A 17,648-nucleotide genomic window follows, 5' to 3' on the forward strand; every position below is an offset into this window, starting at 1 on the left:
GCCCCATCGGCCTCTCGGCTTGGGTAGCTGGGAGAGAGATGGTGAGGCCACCGGGAGCTTCTGCTTAGCGGGATGAGGAGCCCTGGACTGGGGTCTCCGTGGCCCCAAGGGTGCAGTAAGACCTTGGGCTGCTGCACATGGGTTACAGATTAGGGGTGCTCTGCCACAGTTTCCTAACAGAAGTGCCTCCTTCCTGGCAGCAAGCAGCAAACCAAGTTACTCCAGATGAGAAAGTACATCAGCGTCCCCAAATCCTCCTCAGCAGGACGATTGTTCTATTCTAGTTTTGATCCTACAGGTTGTTCATTCTGTTCCCTACACACCTGGAAACAGAATGTGCCTACAAAAAGCAAAAAGAAGAGCGCAAGAAACAAACCTCTCTCTTGCTTTCCCTTTGTGTTCACGTCTCGTGTATAAAGCTGCCTCATGCTTGTGGAAAGTTGGTTAAATTTATTACGTGCCAGAAAGCAATTGAAGACCTCTGAAAAGTTAACAACTGTCCTTTGCTGCACTTGCTGTTCATGAGATTCCTCTAAGGAATGACATTTTGAGATGATGCTGCTGCTATGGGTAATAACTGCGCCATTACCGTTCTATTTATCCCCTGAAGAAGTTCTGCTAATGACTAACTGATGAGTTAGTCAGACATCCACCCTTTAAAATGACTGATAGGTGCATGAGCAAGCTTACCATTATCCTACTTGAATAGAAAATGGCATGATCATGAGATGCCACTTGTGAAGTTTCACTCCTGTTTTACCCTATAGGATCCTTCACTTTTTCTCAGAAGCCTGAAACACCGACCAAATAAGAATCAGGATGTGTTACAGCTTGGTGTGTTCAGAGGAACTTGTTCTACATTGTGCAAAATATTCCCTGATGTTTATTCTCAATCACTTTATAATAAATACATTTTTTAGTAATAAAATATTTATTTGTTTGCTGCCTATTTTCATGTCAAATCTCACCAGAACCTGGTGCAGTTGGATCTTATGTTTGCAATGGAAAACCTCTGCAGCAACCGCCTTGTGTTGTACACCGGAATGGCATTTTTGGCTCGAAAGTTCAGGTTACAAAAACATTGCTTAATAACCCTGCTAGAGGACCTGCGGCCACAGAAAGCATTTCTTTGTACAGCAGCCTTTAACGGCTATTGATGGCTTTTGCTGTGGCTCAAGGAAAGCAATTCAAGAGCTTCTCACAAGTTGGCACACAGGAGCGCCTCAGGCCGTTTGCAACGAGCGGCTGGCGACACAAACTGTGGCGCACATGTGCCCTCGTGTGGTCACACACAGTACTGCAGCTGTCAACGCTCCACCAAACCGAGATGGCGAAGGAAAGCAATGATAAAATCACCTTGCCTTCTAATAACTTCCAGAGGTGCTAAGCTGACATGCAGCTGACTGTGCCTGAGCAGCTCAAAAGACCAGGGCACACAGTTGCCAAAATATAGCTTTACAAGTTTATGCACCTAAGCTCCAACATCTGCCTTTTTTTTCCCCCCTTGTTTCCTTTTTTCATTGCCTAAAAGATATTTTAGTGCCTGCCAAAATAAAATACAAGAAAAAAAAGGAATTAAAGCATAGAAAAGTCAAAAACCACACAATTTCTTGATAAAAGAACACTAATTATTGCATTGGAAACCCCAGACATTGCAGTTGCCCAGCAATGACCACTCTCCTCTACCAGGGTTTTGCTTTTCAGGAGCAATCGTTGCTAACTGGGTGTCATTTTCAAACCAGGTAGAAGTTTTTTTTGTTTTGTTTGGGTTTTTTTACTTTTTTCAAGGCTCCATCTTGCACCACTGTCTGGTGGAGGAACCAAGTGGGATTGGCAAACACTGTGATGCTGCAGACATACAGGACAGAGCCACTGTGAACATCAGCCTCACCTACAACATTTAGAAAGTGAGAGAAGCAGTTGTGGGAACTTAACAAAGTATTTTCATGTTTGCAACAGATAGATTCTTTAAAAAGAAAATTATACAGGGACAATGCAAAACCAGGATCAACATCACATGTACTATTATTTTCAAAAGTGCATAGGGAAGGCAAGTAAACTTGTACTGATAGCCACTTTGTCATCCCTATTGCAAGGCTTTTTTGTCCAATTCCTTAATATCCATAAATCTCATTCTCCACCCAAGCTGATTCCTTGCTCGTCCCTACACGATCTCCACACAGCTCATAGATATCATTGGTCACAAAACCACTTTCAGTACTGGCCAGTGTCACAAAGCCACTCGTTGATGTATTCATGGCTGCATCATCATAATCCCTGGAAAGGCTGTCAAGCGCTTTATCTTCCTGTGCACGGAAGGAATAATTCTTAGAGTCAGGCCTGGTTCCAGCCAGATCTGCTTCTGATTGCTTTTTGATTACTTTGTAAATATCCAGATTTGGACTGTTCCTCCTGGGGTTAGCCAGCCACATGTCCTCCTCCTTTGGGCTTGCATCTATTTGCTCTCGTCTCCTTAGGGATGGAGGAAAGAGGATAAGTCATAATGTGCTTTTTTTCAGAGGCAAACACAAAACAATGTCATGTCACTCTCACAGTAATTTAACCATGACCCTTGAGGAAAGCTGACACTAAACCTGGACTTGTGATTGTATTTGTTGCTGCTTGGCATTCCAAGTGTGTGGCAGCAGGCTGCATATCTGAGGTAGTCCCATGGCAGGACCTGCTGAGGTACCCCTTGTACCCTGCTGCCACCTCAGATGCTGAGGCAGCAAAACTCAACACTCAACACTGACACTCTCAAAACCACAGCCAGCATCCCCACCAGAGGTATGATGCACACAGAGAAAGCAAGGGGAGGAAATGGGTTATTGTCAGTTGTTCCAAACATATATCCTTTTATTTCTATTACTGTTTTTCACTTTTGAAGGGGTAATTCAAATCTTTAGTAAGAAAACTTAAGTGCTAACCCTTTAAAATCATCATCTGGTTTTACACTGTTCCCTAACTACTGTATGTCTGTGAACATAATAAAATGTAATAATGTGATTTACTTAAAATTTCAGTTCACAAGTAACTGAGCCTGGAGCACCTATGCCACTTGTTAAATATTTATTTGTGTGAAAGCAGTCCTTTCCAGAGCATATTACAGAATTCTGTAAAATGATTGCCAGGACAAGATATCACAGGCTCACTAATTACCCAAAAATGTCACTTACCTCTTCACAAAGAGCCAAAACCAGAAGATGGCTGTAATGACCATCAGGAGAAGCAGCACAGGGATGCTGGGAATAAGGATGTAGGCAAGACTCTGAAGAGGTTCTAGGGATAAAAATGAGATTCTGGCTTTTATTCACTTCCAGTTGCATTTACATTCACAGAACTTCATAGAAAAACTTAATGGCTGCAAAAAGTAGCACCATCACACCTCAGTGGGCTTCTAGTCCTGTTCATAATCTGGCAGCATCTACTTCTTCTCAAAGAGAGCAAGTGTAACAGAGACTGAACATCTAGTTCAGTAGCTTGGAGTAAAATAAACTCAAATCCTCAAGATGAGGACCAACAAGCCTCCCTTTCTCGCTGTAAGAAGACAGTAGTAGTGCAAGTTAATGCTGTCTTTTAAAAGCTTAGGAACCTTCATCCAAAAGGTTTCACAGAGAAAAGTGTCTTTTATGATGAGTGAATTTGTAGAAGTCAGTGTGGTGAGAAGAAAGGGTTTTTCATAGTTAATAATAGACATGAAAAAAACATTGGCAATTTAAACACTCAAAAGGGATTCGATAAATTTTGCACAGCTTTAGCACATTCTGGGAGCCAAAACAACCAGTTGACTTTTGTACTGGAAAAGATCTGAAGGATTTTTTTCTTCTTCTGATGCAGTTGTCTAAATTCAGCCTTGTACATTCAGGGTCAAACACATCAAACTGAAGTGCTGACTGCTTGCAGCCATGTGTGAGAAAGGTGGGCCTGCACAGTTAGAGAACAGGCCAGCTGCTGAATGCACAACATACCTTTGGTTTCTACAATTGTTATATTAGCACTTTTCTTATGGCGTTCTTCTGGGAATCCTGGGCTCAAGGGTGCTGTTGCAACATCTGAAAAGAAGTGGCTTAATTAATATTGCAGATGTTATTTGAAAGAGTTTGAGAATCATAAGTGAGGGCAAGAAGAGATGGAAGAGTTTGACAGCTGCAAAGATGTGTAAGGTGGACAGATACTCTTTTGCTTAGATTCTGCAGCATGACCAGTGGTACAGGACACTGCAACAACAGCAAGACTGTGTTCCTGCAGAATGAACTATAAAACAGCACAAGGAAAGTGCAAACTGCAGGGAAGCTTCTTGCTCAGTCTGTGAATGTCCTTGACAATCAATGTAACACAGGGCATTTCTACTGAAAGCTAGCCTAGTGTGAAAAAAGCCCCAAACAAATACCTGTAACTTACCTTCTTGAGAATTCTCTGTTGGAGCACTTGTTGGCTTCTCTGAAAGAAAAAAAAGGTATGCATGATTTCCTCATTTACTTGAAGGAGACCAAGTGTACTGAAGAGTCTAATAAAATCAGCACCCTTCTTTAGTGTTCTCTCTTCCTCAGGCCCCATTTTTGATATTACAAATACTTAATAAAAATCCTTTGAGAGTTCATATAAGTCACATGGCAACTAGCTACAGATATTAGATAGAGATTTTTTTCCTTGAGACTTCCATAAATTTAAAGATATCTGTCTCCCACCAGAACTTTTGAGTAAGACAGAACAGGAGACTCTTGGAGACTGGGGAAAGGTTGATTTTTAAAGCTACAGAACAACTCATTACCCAGAGAATATTTGCAAATGAAGTTATTTTTCATGTTGCATCTGTCATCGTTCCATTGAAACATGTAAGGACCTCCAACACCTGGTGGGGCAGATGGCTGGTGGTACATCACAACACAGATTTCACTCCCACAGGATGGCTCATCATCATACCAGTTCCTAAGAAAATACAACAAACATGTCAAGTAAGAGCTTGAGATCACTTTCCCTGGTACTGCAGAAACTCAGATGGGAACACAGCATACAGGGGATCACAGAGGGCAGAAACAAACAGGTTTACACCTCAGCACACCCCACCCTCACCTCCTGCTTCCCCTGTGTGAAAATAGGAATAACAACAATATGATTATGTACAGTGTCTCTTCCCTTTTTGTAAATCTTACTTTCCAGAGAAGAAAACTCACTGAGCCAGGTGTTGAGCAAATATTAGGGAGGGACAGGTTGAGTACTTCAGTGCCTGAAACTCCTCTGCAAGACTGAGTAAAAGCTCAGGAGAACTTTGACTTCTCTACACAGTTTTAGACATTTTAGTATTGTTTTTGGACATGTCTAACCAGGGGTTTTTAAGACCAGACTGCTCATTCTCCCACCTCCTTTAGCATTCAAAAAAAAACCAATCTAGCCTAGAAAATCTAGGTGTCTTATATGGAACAACAAAGAGAGATCAGGGTCTCTACAGGGTAGTTTGTCTACCCCTTGCATCTGGATGGCATGAATAGTTCTCTTCAGTGACCACAGAAGGAGCATAGGTGACAGCTGGGACAAAACTGCTCAGTTCCTTTTAAAGAACTCCTTCTGATTGTTAAAGGCAGGTGACAGTCCCTGACCAGTTTGCTTCCCGGTCTCACTCACGGATACCTACCGGAACTTGGATGAGCTGCCATCTGACCAAGAGTAGAGGTTCTGACACTCTGTACCATTGTCCACCTCCTCCTTTTTCCTCCTAAGCCCTATCCAAAAATCTCCATCAGAAGCTAAGAGACTCTCAATAAATTTTTCCATCAGTCTTTGCTCTGCTTCTGTTTCAATACTGACTAGATGTCCACCATCAGCTCTGCAGGCAAGATGTGCTTCTTCATAGCTGATCCTGCGTGAAGCATCATGAAAATAAACTATTTTGTAGCATGGTTTCTGCGTTCCACCCCGGCAAACTGTCTGCCCTGCAGAAACAGGAAAAAACTTGTTTCAGGAACTGTGCCTGTTAGTACCAAGTATGAATGCTAACACTTTCATTTGGTCAAGTTTTGCACTATGCAAAAGTTTCTATGAAAAACATGACACAAGGAAAAAGTCTCTTGTATTGTCATCCTGGAAAATGGCATCTCCAACCTTTTCTTACTGCATGGAACAGTTTAGGTTGAGCTATGCAACACTGTTCTTTCATGTCTTGCACTTCTCAGCTCATGAATTTTCTGTGATTTGAAGACCCTAAGAGTTCCTTTACAAAGAAGCAGTGCTGTGCCAGAGAGCAAGCTGACGTTCAGTCTCTTAACAAGAATTCCCTTACAAGGGTTCAAGGAGGCTTTTAAAAATGATTATGATTTTTAAAGAGTATAAATGTCTAAAATTAGAGATGCTCTTACACAAGCAGAGATAAGAATAATTTATCTTGTGGTGCACATGTAATAGTTTCGTGGAGTATGTGCTGCAGCGTGTCAAGATGTGTTCAGAGTCCAATTGTAAGCATTGCTCTGCACTGAAACAGTTCCTGACTACTCAGGAAGTAAACAATGTCTGTTTTTCAGACTGTCACAAGCCAAGGACTTTCTCATGCATGAAACAGCAGGGCTTATTTTGATTCCAAGGAAAGTAAAGATCTAAGTGAAAAGATACATAAACTAAAATAATGCAGTTGTAAGTTTCTCAGCAGAAGAGTTGCAATATTTAGGTTGTGCAAACAAATAGTTTTGCTTTTACTCAGTAAATATTTCTTTTCAATCTGCTTTCAATCACAATCTGAATCACATGTAAAAATAGAGAAGAAAAGCATTTAGCAAAAGTTGTAATATATTCAGAACAAATGAGATGTGAGTATAGGTCAGGATAAACCTCTCCATGGGATAGATGTCAGCTTTCTTACAGGTTCCTGCATGGCCGCTTCTGTGAGTTGGAATTTAAAGCTCTTTCATACTGGAATTTTTGAACAGCTAAGTACTCAGAGTGTGTTAACAATTTACACAGAAATTAAAACCAGCTGTACTGCAAAAGCAGTATTTAAAAGTACATCTCCAGGCATAGCCTATGCTTTTCTCAGCAACATAACACTCATGCAAAAAGGCAAAAAGCCCTTACCTCTCCTGAGGGATATGTCCACTGCTATTGTGAAGATATAAGAAAAACACAGATGGCACATTGTTATTAAAAGCTTGCAGCAACTGTCTAGAAATAGTCACAAACTGCACTCATTCGTTTCTGATACTCAACCACAGTGTTCAGGCTCTTTGCTGAATACGCCTACTGGCTACTCTATGCCCTAAAACCAGACTAGACTATGTAGTTTGGGTACTGCCTCCAAAAAGAATCGCTGGTCCAACCTTGAGGTCACATATATTTTTCTGTTCTATGAAAGGCATCTAAATAGGCGACATTCCATTGCACAAAACCAGGAGGACAAGAAACTTTGTAGAGGAAGGCAACCTAGCGCTGGCTGGAAACTCAGCCAGGCTGCTATTTACCATCGAGGGGCGGATGACAAGAGCAGTTCTGTTAGCCAGGGCAGCATTCAGCACTAGAACCAAGACAGAAATGCAGCAGAGAGAGTAGAAGCTTTCGTCATGAGAGGAGAATGAAACCGGACTATCGGCGTACCCCTTCACGACCAGAAAGGCAGAGACGCTTCCAGGCAGGCGGAGCCGAGCTCCCGCTGTGCAGGCAGAGGGCAGAAATGCCCGCACAGGGCAGCGCACACGCCGTCCCGTCCGCGCCTTCCCCGCGCAGCCAAGCCCTCCAGCGCAGGCGAGGAGCAGCCGGAGCGCAGACCAGCCTCGGGCCAGCGGACGACCCTTCACGGGGCCGCGAGTGCGCTCCCCGGCCCTCCCCGGGACCCTGCCCGCAGCCTTACCGCTGAGCAGCCGCGTCCCCGCAGCGCAGCCCAGCGCGGCGGCCACCAGCGCCGCGGCCGCCAGCATCGCCTCCGGCAGCCTCGGGGTGCGCCGGTCGCCGGCTGCCTGCGCCGTCTCGCCCCATCGAGTGGCCCCTGGCCCGGCCGCGGCGAGGGGAGGGCGAGCGGGGAGGAGCCGGCGCCGCCTCCCGCCGCGGGCTCCGGGCCAGCGGGCAGAGCCCGGCACAGCGTCCTATGCGGCGGGGAGGCGGCGGCGAGCAAAGACGGGACCCGCCTCCCTCTGTGAGCATCTCTCCTCCGGAGGCAGCTGCCTCTCCCGCTGCGGGTACGAGCGAAGCCTACAACCCTCCTGCTGCCCCGTTCTCAGCTATCCCCTGTGCCACACTTCAAACGCTCAGCACTTCTGCGTGTTTTCTCAGCGCTCCAGCTTTGCAGCATCCCTGTCCCACAAGGCGTGAGTACACGAGACATCTCCATCCATCCCAACGTATGAGGGATAGAGCCACATCTACAGTCCCTGAAACTAAAGGCTGGTTTTCCCCATAGGGATGTGCAGCTGCTCTCAGAAACGTCTTCAGGGCTGAAAACAAAACACGGGAACTTTGTTTCCGAAGTTAGTCAATGCTGAGCCTGCTTCCTGGTGGTGTGCAGCTGCTTCTGGGAACGCTATCTCTCCAGCTAACATTTGAGCAATAAAGCCAGAACATCTTTCCCCTCAAGATAGGGCCCAACTGTGTAGACTGAGGGGGAAAAAACCCACAAAACAAAACTTATTTTAACTATTTTCTTTACTGCACTGCATCAGTTTTCATCTTCAGTTTATGTGGGCAAGAAATCTGCTCCTTCTAAAAAGACAGAAACATGTTAATTATTACTACTTTGTTCTAAATTTCCTGTTCATACTGGAACCAAAGACTACACTGTCAGCATTGAAGAGTTTTGTTTCAGGCCTAACTTTAGTGCATAGAATTTAGACAAAGCAGACATATTTGGTTAAGCATATTAATAAACTTTGAGAAGAGATAGTACTTAATATGAACCATTTAAAAAGCTTAAATAAGGAGGAAGAAGGCTTTTATGTCTAAAATGAAGACGTCATTTCTGAAAGTATTGTTTGAAATCTTGTTTCGCAAGTTGGTCCTCAAACCACTGCCCTTATCAGCTTTAACATTTCAGTTCCACCCTCTACTGTTGAGTAATGAAATTGTATTAATTAGGAAATATAGTTCTTCAGAAAAGCAGATGTTTAATCTTAGATGAGGTAAAAACTCATCTATCTCTGCTTTGTATCTGGTGAATTACAAGCGAAGGGAAGAAGTGCATTAATACAATACAGACATCTTACTCTTGAGTTTTCTTATCCTGATAAATATCCATCTGGACCAAGCAGAACCCTTATAAATCAGTAAATCTAGAGTTCATTAATGATAATAATAAACCCCCCTAAATGGACTTCTTCCTTTTACTGCTCAAATTGAGTTTATGAGAGGGAGGAAAGCATGTGAAATCTGCAGCTAGTCTGGTAACTTTGTTATAAACCAAGCTTTAGTGTTTTAGTGGAAAAAAAACCCTAGAGAACAATGAAAAAAAATGAAAGCAGTGGATCCACTGTGGATACAACATTCACTTCCCAGATCTACACAACAAAGCTTCTAGGTTTTGCTCTCCCAGGGGATATGCTGCAGGAACGGGATGTCTGAATCAGGTCTGAAATCTGCATTTAGCAGTACGTGACACCTGTGAGTGATAATAATGTGAACACTGTTATATTCAGTTTTCATTTTCTTAGACTTATGTGAGGCTTATAGCATGTTCTTTAGCAGGAAAAAGTAATTTACTCATTGAAATTAATCAGCCAGCTCTAATTCTGCCAAATGCCCAAAGCTGCAGAGCTTTGCTATCATGGATGGTTACTGAATTTTTAAAAATGAACAGAAGATTCAGGGAACTGTTGCTAGCTTCAGCCAGAATTCAGAAGGAAAGCTAATTGATGATAATGAATGAGATGCATTTTGGAATTATTAATTGGAGAAGGAGGACTGCTGACTTGCATGAAAGTCTTGCAGACCTCAGCACCTTTCTGCATCTCTTGCAGATAGCTCTCATCTGGGCTGCTTCCCAAACCCAGGCTAGAGGCTTTTCAGTAAAAATGTGCAATGTTTTATTACAATGAGAAAAAAAAGAGCATAACTACAGAGTCAGGCTGAAATTGTTACTACAAGATTGAATACTATTTGTCTTAGCTTATGTTACTTGTGTGAACTGCATTCATGGTGTATATATATGGAACACTGATTACTTAGATTAAAAGAGACCTCATCAGAAGTTTATCTCAGTGTCTCAATAGCAAGCATGACTGTTGTCTGCATCTTCTTTTCTTGGCAAAGTGGTAGGAGAGACTCTAAATACTTGCTCTTATCCCACTGTTTTGCAGGAGATGAGCCTCAGTGATCTGGATACCGTGTCACTCGCTTTGTTTATTTTTCTGCCCAACTTAATGCTTGAGAGAGAATGAAATGTAATGAAAATGTGGAGCTGTCTCAGATAGGACAAATCAGCAGATGTGCCTGGGGAGCCTGGACCCAGCTTAGGGTACACACTGCTTGTCACAGTAAACATGGAAGACCAAAAGGCTGACCACATTGTGCATCTTATGCAGTCAGAGGTTAGTCTGTCTGCCTTCCTTTGTCAAAACTCTCATGCATCTGATTTCCACTGAGATATCTTCCAAACCTTTTTACCTGGCTGTGTGGCTAGTGATTGTTACTTTTGGCAATCAGCTAACTACACTGCCTAGTAACTAGGCTGATGTAAGAGACGGTTCCCTTTCAACACCTTCTTTGATGAAGACTGGAGTTTTGTTAAAAAGTCCTCTTAGAGTAGGTTCTAGCACTATTGTTTTCTCCATTATTTTCTGAAGGGAAATGGTCAAAGTAAAAAACATTTATAGCATACTCTGAGTTTGACATTTAACCATTGCTCAAAATCCCCTTCATTTAATAGCTTCTTGAATAAGACATGAAAGCTAAATGAAAATTACTTTCCCAATACCTATCAGATAAAGGTACAAGCAAATCAATCTTGGTGCATAAAGAATTAAGTATATAGTAAGTATAATAAGTGGCTAAACAATTTAAACACAACAGACAGCATTCTTGCTCCAGGAAAGTTCCTGAGGATTTTGGCACCAACTTCAAGGGATACGAGATTTTACTTGCTATTGCCAACATATACCATTCATTTCTGTGGGATAGCTAAAAATATGGAAATAAAGCTGTAAATGAATCATTTTTTCAGTAAGGATAAGGATGTCACAAGGAAGCTTTGCAGTAGTTTTCTGTACTGAGGTAACAGGGAATCCTGTGCCTTGTTTTGATGGCAGTGAAGTTAGTGATTGTGAAGCAATGTATACAATCAGCTAACTACACTGCCTACAAACCAAGCACTAGTCTTGTGCCTGAGTAATGGCATTCAATCCTAGGAAGAAAGGAAAGTGCTTACAAAAATGATATCAACATACTCTGTCTTCTCAAACGCTCTTAGAGCAACCAGCAAAGTTGGTCATGTTACCCTTAGTGCTGTTCTACTGAATACTGATTCTTTAGATCACAAATTCTTTGCTCTGAATAGTTAAAAACTGGAGTGAGTGCATCACAAAGATCGTTTCAGTTAATTTTACTAGCTTTCACCCATAAATGTCTTACTGTTAAAATGCACAAAAAGAATCCTGGACTTACCCTCAGGAAGCTTACCTTGCAACAATTCTCAAACAAACTGCATTTAGAATAAAATGTTTCAAAAGATTTAATGAACAGGGAAAAAGGCTTCGCTTCTTCACTCTTCATTTCCTTCCCTTTCCATGGCTAGCTCAGTAACCTATTCGCTGAGCACTCAGCAGTCCTTCACTGGTAGATGTGCCTCTGGGGATGGCTCTTTAGGTGGTCCCTGGGTGCCTCATCTCTTCCCCTGGGACTCCTGGTTTGGAGTGTCCCCAGTCTGGGCCGTGGGTCAGCCCCATGCCTGTAGCCTTTGTGTACACTCTGTTGTCATGGTCACTCAGCTGGGGCTCGGGCATGGAGACCAGACTATTGCTTTGAAATGTGCAGATGGCTCCTGTCATAGGAAGCTTTGTTGCAAAAGAGGTTTCTATGGGCAAAGTCAATACAAAGCACGCATGGTGTTTCTATCCTGCTCCTGTGGACAAATGGCTACAGGTTGGGTCACAGATTCCAAAGGTGGTCCAGGTGTGTCACAGGTAGCAGTTCAGGCACACCTCTCTAGGAAGATGCCCCTGAAAAGACAAACAGCTCCTGGCACTAAACTGCAGTGAGAGGCACATGCTACACATTTCACCCAATGGTGACCACAACACTCTTTCTTGGGGACCTAGCCAGCCATTTCTGTGTGCTTGCTCTTGACCTGTTCAGCTCACTGCAGTCCTCTCACTCCCTTGCATTTCAGATCTTCTTTCTACTTTCTTCCTCACAGTCAGCACTAATGCAGCCCCATCCTGCTGCCACTGAAGTTGGAGTGAGGGGCAGAAAGCAGATAGATAAGTCTGGATTGGTACAATGCTGACTGTCCCACCTTAGGCTGTCCTTTCCTCCATGCTAGTCACACCAGCAACCAAGACAGAGCAAGAGAAAAGACATTTTGTGCTCTCCATCACCCCCAGTGAGAGGAGAAACTACAAGGGAAAGAGAACATGCTCCTTGCTATGTTAACAACAGTGGCAAGATGTGATTCTTGGCTGGTGATTTGTTTTGTCACACCATTGCAGTTTGCCTGCTTACCTGCACAATTATGGATGTCCTCATAGAGCTTGTTTCAAAGACCGTTTACATTGGGCAGTGCTTTCTTTAGGCAGGAGTCTTCTCCTGATCGGTGCAATTAGCATGGTCATGCTGTCATGTGCTTTGTAATTGTGCTTTGCATAATTAAATGCAATACCCATGGTAAAACCACTAACCAGAAAAATTATCTGCAAGCATCTATCAGTTTTTTACAGAACACACACTGAGTGATCAAGTGGAAATAAAAACCTTAATCAGAACACAGCTTATTTCCAAAATACCTTTCTTAAGTTTAATCAAACCCAGAAAGTGTCAAATTTATGAGCAATCAACATATTTAACTTTTAGTTGTGGCTTTGATTGAAATCAGTTCCTGATCTGTTTCATTCAAAAATGATCCTTTGCATAGAGACTGTGTGATTGAAATAAAAGTGTAAGTTTGTAATATCCAGTTATGAGGTTTCTTCTGTGCTCAGACGTAACGGTGAAGTCAGTTGAACTGGTGCTGTGTATGTGCAGCACTGCTATTGTTTGTACTTAGCTGTTACCTCATACTTCTGAAGTGATCAGGCCAGAATACAGCCTGACAAAGCAAATGCAAAGTGCTTTTCTCTGAGAAGGTTGTCACCTAGAACGTTTTCCCACATGGAAATAGCTCAGGCTTACTGATTTTTGTATCAACAGTTACAAACTTCAGCTTCTTACCTGGACAAACTCTCTCTTGAAAAAATGATCCACCATCCACAAAAATCAAATAGCTTGTAGAAGAACGATTGCTACTAGCAGATGCACTTTGCTCTGTTAGTTCCATGTACTCAATCCTTCAAAGCAAGAAAACTGTACAAATTCTGCGAGGGTGGCTCTTGCCAGTAGGGTGTTTAGAGAAACAGTGTTTGCTCTTGGTTTGGCCTGCAGTTACTAGAGAAACTGTGTCCGACTCTTTCCCTTTGTCCTTCATGCCTAGGCTTGCCTGGTGACCCAGGAGACCCATAATTTAATCTGGCTAAGAATGCTTGTGCTGAGTTAGGGGCCTGATCTGAATCCCACTGAAGTCTTTGAAGAGATTGCCATTGATTGCAGCGAGATCTGGGTTGTCCCATGAATGTCCAGGCACTGTAATGCAGTGTTTTTAGTTGTTTGGGTTTTCTCTCTTCTTAATAAGAATTTTAAACCAACAGCACCATTTGACAAAAGGTATAAATCATAGAATGGTGGGGTTGGAAGGGACCTTTAGAGATCATCTAGCCCACCCCTCCTGCAGAAGCAGGGTCACCTAGATCAGGTAGCAAATGTTTACTCATTTTTCTCATGCATCATATCAGTCATTGGCTATTCATCATGTTCTCTGCAAAATGTGCTGGGATGTTAACAGTTTCTGTTTGCATGCAACTGTGAATGAGCAAGAGCATAATTTGTTCACTGTTACTTAAGGGATGTCACATGGGGATGGATTGTTTACATTTTGGTTTTGATGTTTTGGTCCTTACCTGTTTATTATCCAGACACAGTACCCAGAGATACATTTTCTTCAAGTCAGTGACAATTGACAACATTGTGAAGGATTTGAGTTCAGTGAATGTACTTAAGAGACAGCTTTTCTCATCACTCAAATGGGGAGCCAGAAATACCCTCTGCTATTCTGCTTTCTGTGCCATTAACAGTAATACTTCGGAACTCTTGCATGGTATTACAAATATCAAGTTTAAAATTCTGTATCAACAATAACCTTAATAATTAGAGGCAGTTGGATGAATTGCCAAGAACCTTGCTTTAATTTTCCTGCATTTGATGTTGTAGATGTGTGCAGTTTGGCCTGGGTTTTGCCTCTTAACATCCAAGAAATAGCACCTTGTTGCGTGACTGATTGCCCTGCTGTACTCTGGTTTCTCAGGTGAAGTTTGTTTACTGTTGCCTTGCAGTTTATATGTTAACTATGGGAACAAATAGCTCAACAAAAGAAGGTGTTGTAGAGATTCAGACTTCTCTTTGATTGTCCTTTGTGGAATCTGGTCACTTCATTCTTTTGTCAGAGAATTTCCTAACTGGAGGGCCTGCCTGGACAAGTTGAGGAAAGTAGGAAGGCAGAAGTTAGTTCAAATTCCAACAACTGATGTGTCCTACTGATTCAAACCAGGCTGGCATTTACTGATGAAAAGACAGTAACTGGATAATTCCTGAGACTGAACTGTATCATGGTCAGATATTACATGAAAGTTGTGATCAAATCATGGACCTCAGGGAAGGAGATGAACTCCCTATGATACCTGCTGCTGTTTTGCCATGGGAATGTTATTTTTGCCTTGATAGGTCAAGAATAAAAGGAAAAATAAGGTTTAGAGGAAGAAGTCATATTTTTATTAGATTATAATATGATATTGTGAAAAAATTACATGAAGGTAAAGAAACCAGACTAAAAGGCAACTTCCTAACATCTGCAAGACAACATTGTCTCTGGAGGAGTCACCATCTGTATGGCTGTGATTGTGAATGAAACCCTGAGTAGACTAAACTGTAATAGAGAAGAGCTTAAAAAATGATAATTATGTGTCTATTTTAGGTGGCAAATCTTGCTCCCATTTGATATTTTCCTGGACATTGGTTTTGTCAGCAGAGTTATTTTCTTAGAAGTAAAGACACTAGAAAAGGAGTTGGTTCATAACATTTCCCTCATACTTTACATCAGTGTATTCACTCTTCAAATGAGAAACAAAGCCCCATTTTTCATAATGCTCACTTCTTACACAGCTCAGCTGAAATCTGGAATCTAAGTGATTAAAAGTTTCAAATTGAGAACTTTTTTTTGTTGCTGTTGTTCTTTTGTCATCTGACCACACAATGGCTGTTTAAGAGCAAGTTAACATTGCTGTGCCTGAAAACATGGTCTTTGCTGTTTACAAGGGAAAATGTTTAGGTTCAAAAACGACCCATCAGTTCTGCGACATTTTTAAAACAAGTTTCATCTCTAGAATGAAATTCAGGCCTCTGGCATGAAAGTCCAGTTTGTCTGTTGAAGAATGCTTGTCTGTGGCCCAGAGCTAATTTTGGTGTGCTGGATGCAGACAGCCAGCACTGAGCAAAAAATCTTCACAGGCTGAAGAGAAAGAGGCTAACCAACTGCTAACAAATGTCTGGAAATTCTTCCTGGCAAGGCATAACAGTGGTTTCCTCTTGTCCTACATCATTCTCCAACAAGCGTGGAACAGGCTACCGTTGCCCTCTTATGCTATATGGGAAAGGGAAGGAATGACTCATAGCTCATGTATGGAACCAAATCCTCATGTGTCATCACAAGCAGCCAAGTACAGTGCAGAGCACTGGGTAAGGACACTCTTGTGGAGAAAACACTGGTGTACTACACTCCTGGCACTGCTCAATGCTTATTCTGAAGATTCATTATCTCAGTCTATCTCAGACTTTGATTTCTCTTTCATTTGAGTAGTTATTGAAAGGTCTCTGTTTGTCAAGGAAGAATTTTGATGGGTAAGAAAAAGAGAAGGCTCTTTTTTTGGTAATTTATTACTCCTTACTCAAAGCCAGAGTTTCTACTAAATGTCTTAGTACGATTTTGGGGGGTTTTTTAACCATGCAGAATGAAAGTGTAAAGAGACTGACTGTGTAAATGGAGGAGAATGTAAATCCAGAAACAGCCAGACATTTATGGTTTAAGGTACACTTCTGCAAAGATATCCACCTCTGCAAATTTGTGCCTTCATGCTTTATTTTTGTCATCCTCTGTCTTGTACCACAACCTCTTCGTGAGACTGAAATGTAAGCACTTGAATTGCTTGGCTCTAACATCTACAGTCACTTTAAGTGCCAGGTTAATACTCAGCTCTTTTTACCTTAATTTATTCTTTTGTTTTGACAGTTCCTGATTCCTGACACTGGAGGCACAACTCCCTGAGACAGCAAAATTAAAAATGAACACATCAACTATTCTCTGAATGTGCCCCAGCTAAGTGTTAAACAATGCAGCACTCAGATTGGAGAAACAACTCAGGTATTAACTCTTTAACAGTTAGAGACATTCACACTCTGTATGAAATACCTCAAAAATGAAATAAATCTGTAATGAGAAGGTTGAAATGGATGATGATGGAAACTCATGTTATGATGAGTACAGAGTCATCCAACTTTCAAAACAGAGAACACCAAACGTGAGAACTTCACAAGGAGACTAACTGTGTTGTATAAAGTCTGCTAGAATCAGTCAAGTTGAATTTGAACTATTCATTGATAAGCCTGGTTCTATTTTTCTCATGGTGAATATTTCACTTGAACATTTCACAGATGTTTAGAACACAGATTGATGGACATAACAGAATACAATCCTGAGTCAAAGATACCCTAAAAGAAGGGGCTGAAACTGGAATAAAACCAAGTAGATTGGAAATAGCTTTGAAGCCAGCATGCTTGTTACTGTAATGGGGAACACCTGAATGTTGTTAACACTCCTCAGAGCCACATGGGTTTCTGCTCTATATAAACCCTAAGCAAGCTATGCTAGAGGAAGAGTGAAGGGGATTTTGGGTGATGGGGTTTTCACTGCCTTTGTAAGTGATAGAGGTTCTTGTAGTTCTTAGTCTCTCTTGGTTGCTCTTTGAAGCAGTCTATAAAGTACATCTCAGGTATTTTCAACAACTGCAGTCTGCAAAGGTAATGTTTGTAGCCTTCATTTTGTACAAAAGAGTTATGTAACTGTAAGAGCTGCTGATTGATGTCTGTAGTGTGTTAGTGATGTGTAATAAGGAGTGTTATCTTTTAAATGTTTTTCTTCTTAAATATTCTCTTAACTGGCTGTGAGTTCCTTCTAGCAACACATCAAATTGATTTCACTACTCAAAATTTACTGGACTGGCAATTGTGTTTATCTAGGTTCTGTCTGTCATGGCTTGTGCAGGGTTTGTAATATCTGTCCTTGGAGCTTGATAGTACCTTAATGTTATTGATTCTCAGTAATGTAGTGTCTCATCTCTACTGATTATTGCCCAACAGCTAAAGCACCCTGTGCTCTTCAACTTAAA

At 41.8% G+C, this 17,648-nt stretch overlaps 1 protein-coding gene across 2 annotated transcripts; it reads right to left on the minus strand.

Annotated features, from left to right (window-relative positions):
* Positions 1-1,591: 1,591 nt before the first annotated feature.
* LAYN (layilin) lies at positions 1,592-7,943 on the minus strand. Of its 2 annotated transcripts, none has more exons than XM_062014032.1 (7): positions 7,832-7,943; positions 5,633-5,930; positions 4,772-4,929; positions 4,402-4,440; positions 3,969-4,052; positions 3,177-3,279; positions 1,592-2,472 (listed from the first exon to the last, which is right to left on the minus strand). In XM_062014032.1, the coding sequence occupies exons 1-7, from the start codon at positions 7,896-7,898 to the stop codon at positions 2,115-2,117; spliced, it is 1,107 nt and encodes a 368-aa protein (XP_061870016.1). In that variant the 5' UTR covers positions 7,899-7,943; the 3' UTR covers positions 1,592-2,114. The 2 variants fall into 2 exon arrangements, with proteins under 2 accessions (XP_061870016.1, XP_061870017.1); XM_062014033.1 differs by lacking the exon at positions 7,832-7,943 and adding an exon at positions 7,063-7,310.
* Between the last annotated feature and the right edge of the window lie 9,705 nt (positions 7,944-17,648).

The sequence above is a fragment of the Colius striatus genome, chromosome 23 (assembly GCF_028858725.1).
Source record: "Colius striatus isolate bColStr4 chromosome 23, bColStr4.1.hap1, whole genome shotgun sequence".
Classification (NCBI taxonomy): Eukaryota; Metazoa; Chordata; class Aves; order Coliiformes; family Coliidae; genus Colius; species Colius striatus.

Bases quoted from the DNA above. Each gene is read 5' to 3' on its own strand.
- LAYN (XM_062014032.1), bottom strand. From the start codon at position 7,898: ATGCTGGCGGCCGCGGCGCTGGTGGCCGCCGCGCTGGGCTGCGCTGCG. The intron at 4,441-4,771 runs GTAATGAGTTGT...TTTTTCTTTCAG, and splicing joins CATTTGCAAATATTCTCTGG to AGAAGCCAACAAGTGCTCCA. The intron at 2,473-3,176 runs GTAAGTGACATT...TCCATCCCTAAG, and splicing joins TTTTGGCTCTTTGTGAAGAG to GAGACGAGAGCAAATAGATG.